At 35.8% G+C, this 17,187-nt stretch overlaps 1 protein-coding gene across 4 annotated transcripts in view; it reads left to right on the top strand.

The window, feature by feature from the left end:
* Positions 1 to 15,512, top strand: part of LOC102673299 (discoidin domain-containing receptor 2) — a 234,385-nt gene extending 218,873 nt beyond the window's left edge. For 2 of the 4 annotated variants that reach the window (XM_031511947.1, XM_031511946.1), the window contains 4 exons: positions 1,293 to 1,385; positions 5,000 to 5,141; positions 13,757 to 13,906; positions 15,067 to 15,512. In XM_031511947.1, the coding sequence (XP_031367807.1) occupies positions 1,293 to 1,385; positions 5,000 to 5,141; positions 13,757 to 13,906; positions 15,067 to 15,228 (547 nt within the window). In that variant the 3' untranslated portion in view covers positions 15,229 to 15,512. The remainder of the gene's footprint in view (positions 1 to 1,292; positions 1,386 to 4,999; positions 5,142 to 13,756; positions 13,907 to 15,066) is intronic. The other 2 variants (XM_006618672.2, XM_006618673.2) reach the window with 1 other exon arrangement.
* Positions 15,513 to 17,187: the final 1,675 nt, after the last annotated feature.

Genomic DNA, 17,187 nt, shown 5'->3' with positions numbered 1-17,187 from the left:
TTTGTCTTCGCGCGGAACCGGCGAACCGTATCGATCTACACGATCGAGCGAGTGGAAATTTGCGTAGCGGACGATTTCTCCGTGACAAATATTTCTCCATCTGTGTCCGGCCGATAAAACGGAACGACTTCTCGTACGACCGATAAAAGTAGATTTGCGCTAAGACTCTTTCACGCGTGCCCTTTTCGCATTCTTTTGCGATTTGCTACACGAATCGTTCTAACTGTGCTATGATACGCGTTCCATCGTGAAGATTCGACGCGGTGTCTAATTATAATTCGAATTTCGAATTTTTGAATGCTTGACATCCGGGAATACGGGAAATCGGAATTCGATTGGATTTCGAATCTGACAGAAATCTGACGAGCTTCCTTCCTTCCATCGTTGCACGGATAGTTAAAACAGATCTAAGATAAATTAAAGATAAATGTCTTTCGTTGGGAAAAATGGGGGTGGGAAGAAAGGATTGGAAGAGGCTGAGATTGCGTTTCCATTTAGAAGGAACTGCGGGTGAACTAGAATAAATCTGTCGTGTAATCCGCGCATGCAAAGTAACGAACCGAAAAAGGTATTCGTGGGTGTTGTATTCGAACGAATGGACGCGTCTATGTTGTCGTATATTTTCGTTAGAGTTAGAGACTCGTTGGAACGATAATCGAGAATGATGATGTTACGTTACGAATTTACGTTAGGGATTTATACACCCACCTCCCGTGAGTATATTAGGATTTACACGCCTCGTGAGGGTATGGAAATTGCAGTGAAGTTGATAGTTTTGAGAGGGAAGAATTATGTTAAGTTTTTATAAAATCATTTTCTATATATTACTTTTACATAGAGATATTTGCTTTATATAATTATAATATTCAATAATAGTTTCATACTATAAAAAATTGATTGAATTAAAAAAAGTAAACGTCTCTTGGAAAATAAAGGAATACAAGATTCCAATACTTTTTTCCAACTACTGCAATTTTCGTTATTGCAAATTTTATTACATATCCCAATGCTCGAAAAACGTAAAATCATAGTACATACCATTAAGAAAAACCCATTGGAACAACCATCATCCAACTTTCATCAACTGGAACCTTCACTAGACAACAACGATACGCCATCCACGCCATCCACTCTAATGCAAATGGCCGATCCATACGCACGTATTTCCAAACCGTCGTCATTTGCGGCGAGCCGATACGTCTTTGTGTGTACACGCCACACACGCATACACACACACACGCGTTTCATCGTGCAAAACTTCTGAAACCCGCCTCTCGTTCTTCCTGTTGCAGTTTCGGCACGTTGATCTACATGGCCACGCAAATAGCATCCGGCATGAAACACCTCGAGGAAATGGACTTGGTGCATCGGGATCTCGCCACAAGGTAACGACAGACAGGTTTCTCGTAGATTACTTTAAGTCGAAACTTCGCCGATCAGTCATTCCCCGGGCCCGACGTTCGACGTTGCTCTTCCGCCGGCTGACTTTCTTCTCTCGAAACACCGAGTTTCCGGTGTTACTTTTGCACGGGTATATCCGCTCGATCGAGGCGCTCGCAACTTCCACCGCGCGGTATTTCGGCCAGAAACTCGGCACAGTTTTGTCATCACGTGTTTCCGGCAATGGTAACGATCGGCGGCAGTTCGAGCGCGTAATCGTTAACGCGCGGAGAGAATTTGAAGCGGTTGCTTAATGAACTTTCGTTAAATGGGAAAGCTTGGAAGGAGTTGCGGAACCAGAGAAGAGATTGCTTTTTTCTTTTTATTTTCCTTGGAATCGTTTTCGTCGTATCGTTTCGTATTTTGGAGAACGAAAGGAAAATAGCTTTTAAATTCTGCTTTTATGTGGAAAATCGAAGTTCTTACAATGTTCGAAAGTTTTTTCCTGGAGATTTATAAATTGTGTTGAAGAAACGGTTTTTATTTGAATTATATCGATATTTATTTCGTTATTTACAATTTGTTAGTTAATTTCGATGGAAGAAACGATTCGAACGAATTCTTAATGGACAATTGTGCATGAATGATCGTTATTTTTCCATTAAACGTAAACTTGGAGGAAAAAACTCAAAATTTAATGAATTTATTTCTTGCACATCAAAAAAAAATTAGAATTCATTCGTCACCGATATAAATCCTCTCCTCTCCCAAAAGCTTAATTTTCTGCGCATCTTCGTCCGAGAAACAAACGTTCAATCTTCTAAAAAGAAAAATTTAAGCCGACCGCTTAATCAAAGTGGAAGTCATCGTCGTATAAATCGCCACTACGCCCTAAAGACAATGACAAATTGGCCAATTACCTTTCCCCTCGTCGACTAACACGCGTCCAACTTTCTTTCGTTTCGGTGTCGAAGAGTAAGCCACTTCCGGTTTTAAGAGGGAAGTTTCATCGAGTTACGACTTCTCCAATCCTCGATAAAACTACGTGGTGACCTGCGTGCAACCTCGTTGCCAACTCCACGTGTCAGGGCTGTTAAAAGGGAACGAGTTGGAGTGGAGTGGATGATGGTTGGGTCACGTGCTCGAATTATTAACTCTAATCATAAACTTTAATTACAAAGGGTGTCGCAAGTCTGTGGCGGATGAAATTAATTGCCGGTTGATTTACAGAAACGTGTTTTGAGCATTGCGCTCCGAAAACGAGAAAGAAATATAATATAACGTTTTATTTCTCCATTCTTATTGATTTTACTACTGCTCTGATTGGTGGTAAAGGTAATTTACGCTTTTTGCGTTGAATTATCTTACAACGAGAAATTGAAAGCTTTTTGTCAATTTTCCTCGAACAATATATAATTTAAAAAGTATCTAGCGTATTATTATTTTGTGGAAAATTAGCGAAGCAACTCGATCTTAATTTTTAACATGCTGAATGAAAAATGACAAAAGGTCTAATCGATTAGATGCATTTTTTTCTATTGATAAAATTCTACAAATACATTTTCAAATTCTATTAACTTATCGTGTAATGCATCTCCATAAATTCCATAAATTGGAATTCTGCAAAAAAGAGAAAAACCCTCTCGTTTTCAGCGTCAGCGAGGAGAAAATTACGGCATTTTTCCGTAGCAGAAAAGGACTAATTAGAAAACTTATAGTAATACGTTAAAGCGATCGTTAAGCCGCGGTGTTGAATCAGTTTCACGAGAGAGATCTGCAGAGATCTCGAGGACCGTGTCCATTCCATTTCACAAGCTGGATGAATACCTCCTACACCCGCTACCTATTAAACCCCCTCTCGACTGCGAGCAGATAAACGGGCAGTTTTCACGTTCAGAGATCGGCGTGAAACTTGGAACGATCGTCGCTCTCGGCGGAGCCTCGCTTCCGGCTCGAGGCTGGGCTCTCTTAAAAGGCGACTCTCGAAACGGCTCTCCACAATCGCCACGCCAGACGCGGTTTTATAGAATACGCGAAAACGCGCGACAGACGAATGGGCGCCGCCTTGGATTCCCATTCGTCGGCGAAAATGGTTTTACCCTCGAGATGTCGTCCTTTGATCTCCTTCTCTATAACTTTTCGCCATTGAAAACGGTGATTAGCTCGTGAATACTTCGGGGGAGGAAGGCCTAGGAAGGAAACAGAGAAGAATGATAAATTGTGGAGAAATTGTGATTATGATTAACAAATAACTAATATCTTATGGATCAATCTATGGTAAGTGTCGTGGAAGAAGACGTTCTCATTGGTGGTGGTTAAGTTTAATAATTGCAGAAAGTTAGATATTCATTGAAGTAATTACTAATTTTTATTTCTAACTGATTTTTCATTATTCCTTGAATATATTGAATAGAGAAACATATTATTTGTCTCTTCACTAGTAAAAAAAAATTATTGGTAGTTTGATAAGAGTTTGGTCTAATCCTTTTACCATGAAACAAGGATATTATTCGAGTAATATTCAAATTTAATTTTGTAATTTAACAGCTAAAATGAGTTTTAGAAAAATTCATTTGTTTCTGCAATCATTAAAAGCATATAAATACTTTTCATAAAATTACATTTTAACTTACACTTGTATGGATTTATTTCTATCCTAATAACCTGTATATAATAGATTCGATACACTGGCGTTAATCTCGGCACACAATTTCTCAATATTTACTCACAGGGAAAAGAGAGCGAATTAGTCGCGCGAAAATATACGTTTTTCCATCAAAATGGATCAACGTACGCGTCAAACGCACATGTATCACCAAAAGATCTTATCCCTCCTCCGGATACGGGTTGATCCAGTCTCAAGGCCGTAAACAATCCTTCGAGCACGATTCGCGGCGATACATTCGCCTACGTGTTCGAGTGTCGAGATAGGGGAAACCGGAATAATCCACTCGGCCCTGAAGACGGATTACGACTTCGAATCTACCATATTTTCTCGTAGGGCGATGGATTTTACCCCGGATGAAGGTACGGAATAGGAGAAAAACATCGTTCACGGTTTTAGGCAACGAAAGAACGAGGAGAAATATCATATGAAACTGGACTCTTTCTCGTCCAGTTAATATCACGAAAAACAACATTATTAATGTAAATCAATCGATGATTGAAGGGAAAACATTGGTGGAAAATATGTCCAGTGAAAAGTTTCGTACACCCTTTTATAAAGAAATTCGCCTAACTTGAGAATTCTGATTTCAACGATTGCTTAAAGAGCATAGTCTTCTCGAGGAATCTTTTTGAAAACGTGAAATTAAATCCCAAAATTATTAACGTCTTCTTCAATCTTTAATACAATTTCATCTGAGAAGTTTTACAACGAGAGTGTCTTAAATTTTAAATTCTAAAGATTTTTGGACACTGTTACAATTATAGTTATAATTTTAAAGAAACTAAAAAAAATTCTTTGAGCATCTTTGACCACTCCACTTGAAATGATCGATCAGGAGATTCCATTAAAAGTACAAAATACGAAAGCAAGAAAGTGATTCGAATATTTTTTTTTTTTTTTATTTTTTTGTAATCTGCTTTTGATTAACGATTTATGTATGATTTGTTGCAGGAATTGTTTGGTGAGCCGTGGTTACACGGTGAAAGTGTGCGATCTGGGCTCCGGAAGAAACGCCTACGCAGCCGACTATTTCCGGGTGGAGGGCCGGCCGCCATTGCCAATCCGATGGATGGCCTGGGAAGCTATGCTAATGGTAAGTCGTTAATTAGCAGTTAATCTGTAATCGTGGAGCCTCGAATATTGGATTTATAATAAAGTAATTCATTCGGCAGTTTGATTGGTCCGATTCTATTAAGCGTATTCCATTGCGTATGAAGCAATCGATTTCGATAATTTGTAAGATCGTATTTAACGACTAAATGTACGTAACGTTGAATAATATGTTTGGCACATTGATTTAATCCGCGAATATACACGCGTTTGAATGGTATTTTACTACAGAAAAAAAGACAAATGGTGGACTCGTAGTGTACGACATTAAATTGGAATATTTTTTTTTTTCGATACAAATTCAACGTAAAAATAGTTAGTGAATGAGATTAGATTACCTCAGCAATGAGATTTTAAAGACGTTTTATCGAATAATTAGTTCGTGTAAAAATTAAAAAAATTATCCTTTCATGGAAATAATTTAAACTTGTCTTTAACAAAACTTTCAGAAAGATTATAAAAATTAAAACAAAATTACAAAACAATCAAATCAGTGATAAAGTAGAAAGATAAAGAAAGAATCATACAAAGATAGATCATACTTTCTTCGTTCAAGATCATTTATTTTTAATCCTGAATACGAGTCACGAGTACGAATATACAATCGATAATATCACTCGTGTAAAACACACATTCGATTAACTCGACATTATAAACAGATTCTAATTAACTTCATTTATATTTGATCACTTTTTCCTTTTTGTTCGTATCGAATGATCATAGAGAAAAAAAAAAAAAATACGATAAATCTTCGAACGATGTGTACACCATCCCTAATTCCGAAAAAAAAAAATACTTTCAACGGATCGCTTCCCCCGTTTCACGGGGGTGAAACGAATCAAATTTGATCGGTTGAAGCAGACGCCACAGAGCAAATTGTAAACGATTTTTGCAGGCGAGGCGGGGGAGGAAAAATAAAGCGAGCGCGATCGAGTGGCCAGTGATATTTAAATGGACCGTAGCTACGCATCCGCGCGTATGAAACTCGGTTTGGCTTTCGCGAAATATATATACCTCTCCACCCATTGTTTTCACCCTTCTTCCCTCTGCCACGAAATCAAAGCCTCGCGCGTTTCGCGCTTTTGCTCGACGAAAGTTCCAAATTGTTTTTCCCCCCCTCTCCTTCTCTTTTTTGTTTTTGTTTTTTTTTCTCATTTTTATTTTTATTTTTTTTATTTTTTTTCCTCCACATTCCAAGTCAATATTTGCCTTGAAGATTCGCCTCTCGATCCTCCTCCCGCGAAGAGTTGAAACAACAGCGATTACCGTTTAATGCGCGGCTCCAACCACTTCGACTTTGAATCCATCCCGGATCTATTTTAACCCTCCTTGTTCAGAAACCTATCTACCTTGATCCACGGAGGATACGAGGAAATGGATTCGAGCAGATGAAGGGGGTTGAAGGGTGAGAGATTAGGTCATATTACCTGTGGTTAATAAACCCGAAACGTTCGCTTTTTGATGATCCTTCCCTGTTTCGGGGTAAATAATTTTCAACGATTCGTATTATTTTGCTATTAAATTATTATAAATTATTATAATTTATAATTTGTTTTCGGTTAATAGAAATGTATTGTTTCTAAAGATATTTCGTTATTCGTTCGTTTTTGATAAATTTATAAGATTTATAAACGATGTATATATATTTGATACATTGAGATATCGTTTTTGAAAAAGTTTTTACGTTTCAACGGATAATTAATTTAATCCTATTTATTTCGAAGAAAAGATGAACGATAAAGATTTTTTTGTCTTTATGTCTGCGTGTATTTCTGTCTTTGCTTAATGAGAAATTGCAAATATTTGCATTTTTGTCATCCGTTTGAAGTATTTCGATAGGGAAAAGTGTTTCGTAACGTTAATGGTATGCGTGATATTTTGAAAGTATACCGAAACTGGCGCGGTACACAGTTTGCGGTTAGCACGCTCGATAAAAGTAGCCGGGTAAACATCAACGTCTAGTTTGCGGTGGTCGAGACAAGCTTTTTGACTTAATTTCTGCCCACAACAGCCTGCACATTTTTCCATCCATTATACAGCCGATATACCCTTTTACCTCGTGTTTTATTAATTTAAATATTATCTCTGAATGAGAGACGGACACATTTACTAGATAAATCTTCTTATATGTAAAGCTTTTAAAAAAAATCTGAAAAATTCGACGATATTCATTGTTCAAAATTTGTTTACGAATAAAAATTTAAAATATTCGGGGGATAAAATTTCATGAGATTTCTTCCCATGAATAAATCTTTCTAATCTTTTCGCTTTAAAAAAAAAATGATTTTAAAAAATTCGAAATTCTTAAGGGTTCATAAATACTTTCGAAACGTAAAATATTCATGGATAAAATTCCGATCATCTCCTCGTATAACAATTATCCAATTTTTCCTCTCCATTAAATCTTCTAAAAATCTGAATCAATACTTGAACGAATCGATCTTCAAGAATAAAAATTTCCATGAAATCGTATTCATCAACCATTCTCCTTTTTCCTTCCAATTCACATTCAGAGAGAGATTAATTCGCAATAATACAACACCTCTCTACATATTTCAGCTCGCCCCTTAAATTTTCCAAAGATCCAAACATCTAAACTCGACTTAAAGATAGAAACCCACTCAATAATAACATCAAAATTTCATCAATCACCAACAATTATTTTCCAAGAATCCTTCCAAGAATTCACATTCGAAGATTAATTCGCAACAATTGCAACGGGCCACGCCCCCGTCGAAACGCTCCAACTCATAAAACGCCGTTACGTGATAATTTTATCGAAACGAGAACGGATGATTCCCTGTTGTTAATTTATTCATCGCGCGCCTTGAACGTGGCATAGTTATCGGTCAAAAGTAATGCAAGCCGGTTGGCATTCACGACGGCGAATGAAGTCGCGAGAATACACGTTATTCCGCGTGGTTACGGCGAATTTATCGGCGGGGAGCAGGTATACACACATACAAATATATACATATCGGTGTAACGAACGATAGTCAGAGCGAAGCGTATTTTATTCCGGTGTATCCTGTTTTTAATTTCTCGTCCGTGCCCCGCCGATATCGGACTGTCGATCCGCGAAACCGCGAAGCATCAGCCCGATAGAGCTGTCTGCGGTCGCGTGGCATTAACGAATCGGGCTTATTCGCTGTTTCCATGCGCCTCGTGTCATCGCGAGACCGCTGTAAAAGTATCGGTTAAAAAAAAAAAAAAATCGCTTTCGAGGATTCGTTTTCGATGTACAGGGGGCGTATGTATACGTATACACGTATCGTATAGGGCAGTACAGTCGGTCGCAAAAGTGTAGGAGGTTGAAGGAAGTTTATTCGATCTTTGAGAAATCAAGTCGAGGAAAATTTTTTTCGTACGTACGTAGAATATGATACAACGGATGTTATTGTGCTATGAATGCGCAATTTGGTAACTCGTGGAATTTTGTATGAATAGAATATTTGAATAGAGAAAAATACGTGAGATTTGTGAGATTTTGAAGAGTACTATATACGTTTTATATGAAAAAAGAATTGTTATTAATTGTTAAATTTACATAAGATGTACGAACATTTTTGTGACTGAGTGTACACATATATGGGTCTGTGAGAGTTTTATACGAGTGAATATTGGGAAAAAATGAGGTAAAATTGGGAACTTAAACCTTTAACGGACGTATGTCATCTCTGACGAGGCATTGTAAGTTCTTTGTATCGATGTATGCCACTTTTCACTTTGGCATTGATTTATGTCACTTCTGACATTGTAACTTTATTGTATTCGAAGAGATACAGGTCGAAAGAGAATGTGATGAAATTGAACATTGTGAAATCACGCGATTTCCTCGTGTATAACTTGTCTTTTCATCTTATGCAATATCTTTTCTTTTTTTTTTAGAATTCAAATATGCATTTCGTATTTTTGCTTGCATCGATTTTCATCGTAAATAATGATAATCTAGTGACAAGTTGTATGCGAAATGTTAGGCAAGGATCAATAAACACGCTGTTATTATGAACTCGTGAATTGTGCAATCAAGTTTTTATAATTGATGCAAATTAGGTAAAGAATCAAAGTCAAGTGGAATACTATATATAATATCTATCTTTTTTTTATATTATAAATTTTTAGAAATATAATATTTCTTTCGATACAAGAACGTACAATCGTTCAATCGTGTTTCATAACAACGATTTTATAACAATTTCTACGATCTTTAAGGAAGATGCCTTTAAGGAAGATGAGAATGAAGACAATCGATGTCGATGTTTACTGTTCGAGAATGGAAGGAGCGTGTTTCTTTGGATAAGATTTTTTCTTTTTTCGATATTTCATCGAGATCAATATACGCGACAAGTAAAATAAACATGTTTGCGATCAAACGTAATATCGAGCTCGGTCTCTGTCTTTCAGAGGTAATTGGGATCAGGAATATTTGGCGAGACGCGAGTTTCGTGTTAATTGGACGCATTACAGTTGCAACTGCCAACGCCAGTTTCTCTTTAATGACAAGGCCCCGCGCTTTAATTAAATGATAGCAGGCTAATGTTAAACTTAATGTCCCATTTTCCTTAATTCTTCTTGTTTCCTTGTCCTTTCTATTTCGATTTTATCATCGTTGATATTTCGAGCAAATTTTAATTATCAACGTTGAAAAATTCATTATTATATATATATTGCTTTCTTAGGTCTAATAAATTATACAAAAACAATCAAGTTAAATAATTTATTAGTAATAAATTGTTATATAAAATAAGATAATTGAAAGATTAATTCATTGAACAGAAATAGTTACTATGCTTGCAAAATTATTTTGTAAATCATTTTGTAAATCATTTTATATAAACTCCTATTAATTGGATAAAAAGTCACAGTTAATAGGGAGAATTAGATTGTCTCCTATTATAGTGAATAGCCTGATTATGCGAGCGTGCTTGTCCCCAACAGATTCACATAAATGGAGTTCTACTGTATTATTACTGTATTATATTATATACCGATGATAATAGCGACACCAATTCAGATAATCGAGATTCGCATTCACCCTATTGTAATTGTACAATATTCGATGCAAGAAAGGTCTCAAGACGCTTAAACCCCTTTCAAACAAAATATTTCATTACAATTTGCATTTTTCCTTTTTTTTAGATACCCTGCAAATTTCACCGTTGCATTTTCACAAACTGACGAGGTTACAAAAATCCTTTTTTGCCATCCAACACAATCAAAAATATTCAAACATTTTCCTAACCTGTACTTAACTCCATCGTTGACACGTCGTATTTTCGAAAATTGTCGACATGTTTTATAAATCGATGTTGGTCGAACAAACTCTTATTTTTCTAAAGATACAAAAATTTGATCGAATCCTTATTTGACGTGCAATTATTGGCCTGTAAACTCGTCGTCATATTTTCAAAACTGAAGTCATTACATGCCTTGCAAATCAATGTTGGCGATCTCTTGTTTTTCTAAAGATAGAGAAATTCGATCGAACACGATTACTTAATATTTAAATTATAATAGCCTTTTCCTGGCCTGCAAATTTCGTCGTCGAATACATATATATTTCCAAAACTTGAACACGTTTTAAATTGATCGGCCAACTGTTATTTTTCTATAAAAGATACAGAGACTAAGGATTATCGGTGGGAAGATTTTACCGATCGCAAAATATTTAAAAACATTTTGTACACTTTCCCAGTCAATCGAGCTCGAATTTCGTGCATTGAAAAGCGTTCCATCTTATCGCGGATTCGATCCGTTCGAGTGGGTGAGATCGAGGCATCGATCGAGCGATGAGCGCGGGACCCATTAGCATCGGAAATCGCGTATGAATGAAATCCGTGCGGGGGCAAATTGATAGGTAAATGGTAATTCGGGTAAATGGGAAACGAGCGGCCGATATACTATTCCCCTACCTCCTCTCCCTCCCCCTCGCTCGTTCGCGTAGTCATTTTCAGAATTGACTGCGCCGTTAATGTTTCATTATTGCCATCGTTTATCCATCCCGCGCCATTGTGTTAATGAAACGGGGCCAATGGTTCCGTGCACGCGCGCGCACTCACCGCCAAGGGGCCAAGAATTATATCCGGAATTAGCGTCGATTTAATGATTTAAACCGCTCGACTTCTTTATTAAGTTGGAACCAATGTCCCCCGATTCTGTTCCCGTAAACTTTACGACAATTATCAAAATTACCTACAACTGGTGGCATTAAAGTTAACACGTGGCTGGGAATAACGGGGGTTGCTGCGACGCTCGAGGAAAAGGGGAAGTTTGTAGGTGAAACGAAAGTTATCGAAATTGACGAGGTTTTATTATCTTTAAGTTAAAGAATAAGTGAAAAGGTGTTAATTTTTAATTTACAAATATCGAGAGATTTTGAAATTTAAGGGGAAGTTAGTGATAGCTCGTAGGTGGAAAGCTATCGAGATTTACAACTTTATTTTTTTTTCTTCGTTGTGTGGCTAAAGGATTATCGATGCAATTGTAAAAATATAGAAAACATAATTTATGATTAATCAGAATTAATACATGGAATAACTAGGGATAATTACAATATTGGAAACATTGAATGAATTTATAAGTGAAACTATGAAAGCTGTCAATGTTGAGTAAGGTTTGAAATTAAACTTTTGTTAAAGAATCTTATATAGTGAATAATTTAAAGATTTTCTTATTAACTCAATAATATAAACACTCTAAGATTAATAATAATCTTACATCGGATTTCATTTACAAAATTGGCGAACGAGTGATTAAGTTTCCCATCGATTCGTCGAACGATTCTTATTTTCAGTGAGACTTTTAATCGCATTTAATACTCAACGGCTAATTACGATGTCGGATTAATGGGCGTAACGATTGTTTTAATCATCGCACGTGCACGCACGTTGCAGAACAGAGAGTCATATATATATATAGAGTTTCTGGTACATGCGTGTTACCCGTTAAACTTGATGCCGTCGTGTACACCGCTTCTTAAGATGGAGTAGTTTCATGAAATTACGTAACTGAAACACTTAAGTTGAAGTAATTTCTCGTCAAGCAACGATACCACCTGCCGTGCACGCCGCCTCGTAAATAGATTTCTAGTTCGAACTACTGTTTACGCGACAGGACACGGGGGGAAAATATTACTTTCGTCACGAAATTTCAGATAAACTTTTGTCTTCTTCTCGCGACGAAAAAAAGAAAGATGACTTATTCCTTATTTTATTTAAGGGAAAAATATCAAAAATCATGAGAGAATCTCTCCATTCTTGATTCTAAAGATAATTGTCTATTGTTTCCCTCTTGCGTTGTATTTATGCAAATTTATATTTTGCAAACGAGAAATTTTCAACCTTTCGATAATTATTTTTGAAAATTCTGTTATTTATTATCGTTAAACGTGGAACGTACTTAATCCAATTTTTTTTTTTTTTTTTTTTGATAAAACAACGTTATACAAATTTTATAAACGTGTATTGATTATATTGTATAGATATTTTCTATCACAGAAGTAATAACATAGAATTTTCTTGGTTATCCGATGTATTTTTTTCCCCCCTCCCCATTTTTATCCCGATGAATTAACGACAGTGAAAAATAAAAACCGATCGTGCGTTCAACTTCACTTCTTGAAAATCGAATATTCCATTTGTGTTTTTTTTTTTTTATGTGCGTTACTATTGATCGAATTATCGTTTAATATTTTATTGTTTGTATTAAATTACACGATAAAAAATATTTCGATTTTTCGGGCGATCTATTCGAGTCGTCCAATTGCAATTTTTCAAATAACATTCAAGATAAAACGTTCACACTGGGGCGGATGAATTTGATTAACGATAGTTTTAAACTATGACCGAGGCACTGTTACATTTTCCACGTTTTTCCACCTCGATTCCGCAGGGTTATACTTTGCGAAGCTTTGCTCTTTTTGGATCTGTCTGTTACGCTTTAGAATTTTTTTTTTTTTATCTGTTTCCTTTTCCTCTCTCGATACTGTGAAATTTTTTTTGCTATTAATATTATAATATTCAGAAAAACTAGATCTCTCGTATCGATCCTTAAATGGAAAAGCAACTGGATTTGCAATTACTTACTTTTTTAATTGGATCTTCTTTTGTGTTAAATTATTTTAATATTGAAAAATATTACGGCAAAACGTAGGGTAATTCATGCGGAAAGCAATAAAAGATAAATCTGCTTATCTGTTGAAAAATATTCAACAATATTCAGTATGGATGTTAACGTAGTTTTAAATAGAATTTTGAATACAATTAAAAGATTAAAAAAATTCGTTTCTCTTTCTAAATATCAAACATTTAACATCAATAAACATTTCGAATTCAAAATTGAGATTCACAATTATTTTCGAACTAAAAAATTATCCTTTATTATCTTTTGAAATTCATTTCACTTTAACACATTCATCCATCGAATTTTTCCATACTTTGCCCACAACATCAGATTTAAAATTTCATTTAAAAAAGTGCAATTGTTTATACACGCATCGTTAAATATAAACTTTGTGAAGTGAAAATGAAAATTTCCACTGTCCGAAATCAGTCTGTCTCGATACAATGATCGAAACTGCATAATTACAAATGAATTCAGGGAAGACACGCATCGAAGAGCGACGTCTGGTCTTTCGCAGTAACTCTTTGGGAGATTTTAACGTTCGCAAGGGAACAGCCGTTCGAGGAGCTGCCCGATCATCGCATAGTCGAGAATGCAACGTATTTTTACCAAGAGGACGATAGAAGGGTGAGTATACGTTCCTCCTCGTCCTGCTACGCGATTCGATGAACACTAGTATCTCGCATTGAACGATCTTCCTTAAAGCCTTTCATCTCCATGAACGGCACCATTCGTTTTTCCAACCTCTCGATTTCTCTTTCTCTTATTACGATTTAATTAAACGATTAAATTATTAATAATTAAATCCTTATTATTAGATGATCAAAGGAAGGAGGAGTTGAGAGAACTGTGAATAAAATGATGAAACTTTAATTAGAAACCGCGTATGTTCGTAAAAATGTATCGTAGAACTCTATCTTTTATATTATGTTACACGAAACTTTATTCTTCGTTAATTGAAGAATAAAACATATCAAAATGCGAAAGTTCTTTTCTATATTTTGTGTGAAAGTGGTATTCTGTTGATCAAAAAAAAATTCTCTTTTTAAAAAATTTCTACATCTATTGTTTCGTATCGATATGTCTGTTCTACGATACATTTCTTTTGTCGAAATAGAACATAAAAATAATTATTTAACGTGTTATAAAATATACGTGTAATTATAATAATGTATAATAGGTAGAGTATATATATACACACGATACATACGTACAAGTGTTACACATACAAAATTTCAAAATTTTATTACTAATTTTATTACGTATATTTACCAATAATTTTATTTAATCTTTTCTTTCATAAATTCGTTTAAATATACCGCACAATTCCATTATACACCGCAATATTTATACATTGAATGGAAATTATTCGAAATACACGGATCTGACTTTTTATTTCAAATAATAATAATAATAATAATAATAATTAAATATATATTCCACACAAAAATTCGCAAAAATCTACTCGATGAAAGATTCAGAAACTCAACAACAACAACAAAAAAAAAACATTCGAAACAAATACGTATCGTATTAATTCTATTTTTTCTTTTTTTTTTTTTTTTAAAACGCACTTGTACAAAATTTCCACCAAACCTTTCAATTTATTTCTGTTTATTCGAATCAACGAACAACGCAGCAGAATATTTTCAAACTGTACGAGCACGATAACATTTGTAATCGAATCACAACTTTGACGAACGACTCGAACGCACGAACACACGAACATCTTTTTCCATATTTTTTTTCGAATTTATCCGAATTTTATTTAATATTATTTCCCGCAGATCATTCTTCCCCTGCCGAAAAACTGCCCCAAAGATATCTACGAGCTGATGCGCGAGTGCTGGCATAGGAACGACGTGGACAGGCCGAGTTTCCGGGAGATCCACATGTTTCTCCAGAGGAAAAATCTCGGTTACAAGCACGGGGAGACGAACGACACCTGATACAGAGAGCTAGAAGGCTGGAACCTGATCCGGCTTTCTATGATCGGCGAGCTGAACGGGAACTGGTGGAACTCCCCTTCCACGACCAAGTTACACCAGGTCAGGCCAAGTTAGTAGTGCACCGATGACACGAGGATCAATTCCTGATTGTCGAATCGTCGAAGACAAAGGTAAACGGTGATCGAGATGGTTCTTCGTTGCCCTATCGTCGATAATCCTAGTGAATTTTTTAATAAACTGTGCAACTTGTACGCGGTGAATTATTATTATTATTATAATCATCATATCATGCGATCTTGAACGATTATGAGGGAGTTTGTTACAAACAATTCCTTTTCTCTCCTCGATTCTCTCGAAATTTATAATTCTCGTAATATTTTTCACGATATTCGCAGAATCAAAAGAGAAAAAAAAAATGACGAATCAAAATTTTTTATGGAATAATAATTTTTCATCGCTCGTTACTCTTCTTCTAAGATTATTTTCCTCCGGTTTGAAACGTTGACCGCGCGTAACCGTGCAATTAAAAAAGCAACAAAGCACGAAGATAAGAAAAATAAATAGAAATAAAAATAAAAAAAATAACAGCGCGAGAACGATCTCGAGCAAGCGGATATATATATATACGAAATGGGAGCGTTCCTAGCGCGGGTCCAATGGGCGGAAAGCACGTTCAATAAATCGCGCACACGCCATTTCTGAAATTGATACTGTCAGCAAACAAGCTTATGACACCCGCCGCAACGGCACTCGCGTCACGTTCAGAATACACGTGGCCCGTGGACTTTGGAAAATCGCGGAGGATACAACAAACGGTCTCCACCGATCATTTCCTGGAAACCTCTTCTCTCCCCTCAATCTGTGTCCAACGTTGTACGTGTGATCCGATCCGGGAGGCCGAGAAATACCATCGCGTGAAAAACCCTCTTCGTAAACCATTGCGCGTCTACGAAGTTTTTACGAAGAGAAAAAGAGGAGGAAGAAGAGGAGGAGAAGGAGAAGAAAAGTCGAAGGAACAAATTATAGTGGATCGATTCGATTCGATTGGGTAGCTTTTCTTTTTCACGACGATTCCTCGTCGTTGTGTATCCGATAAGTAATCGAGGACACGATAATCGAGGGAACGTTTTATCGCACAGTGACGCCCTGTTACACGGTTTTAAGAATCGAGAACGAATTCTGAGAGATGTGAAACGGGAGTGGAAAATACGTTTCTTGGTTCTTGGTTGATTGAATGTAAATTGACTCTGGATGGAAGTTGGAAACGAAGTATGGCAAATGTGCGAGATTGTTCTTTCTTTTTCTTTTTCTTTTCTTTTTTTTTTTTTGAGGGAGGGGGAAGAATTAATTGATATGGAAATACTGGTGGAATTTGGATTACATTGGCGCCCTCTGGTTCAAGTGAGCTAGTAACATTAGTGAAATTTAACGAATTACTAGTTACTAGTGTATCGGATAATAGTTTGGCAATAAAACTAATAACGAAGATTTATAATTACATTTTCATCGCAACTTACAACTCTTACAACTTGTCAATTCACTAATCTTATTATCTATCGAATCATCAGAGGGGTCCATAACTTACTAGCCATAAAAATAAATATAAATAAATAAATAAAGCGGTCGCAGAATGGTCGAAGTTCGTCGGAGTGTAAAAATTGAAAATTGGAAAAAAAAAAAAAGAAACAATTCCTCGAGAGCCTGCTGGCTTACCTTTAAGTTCCCTGAGACTATTACTGATAAGCTTAAGATGCGCTTAGCCGAAGTGCATAAATGTTTGACAATACCATTAGAGGTTGCAAGTAAATAAAGAAACAGAAAAAAAATTTCGTATACATATATATATATAAATAAATAAATAAATAAATAAATAAATAAATAAATATAGCAGATGTAAAGAGATGTTAAAAAAAAGGGTTTAACCGATAGCGTAAAAAATTTATTAGAGAACGTCGTTTT

This window comes from Apis dorsata, unplaced genomic scaffold (genome assembly GCF_000469605.1).
Source record: "Apis dorsata unplaced genomic scaffold, Apis dorsata 1.3 scaffold_365, whole genome shotgun sequence".
NCBI lineage: Eukaryota > Metazoa > Arthropoda > Insecta > Hymenoptera > Apidae > Apis > Apis dorsata.
Note: the sequence above shows the minus strand (reverse complement) of the source record. Positions and strands in the feature narration are given on the sequence as shown.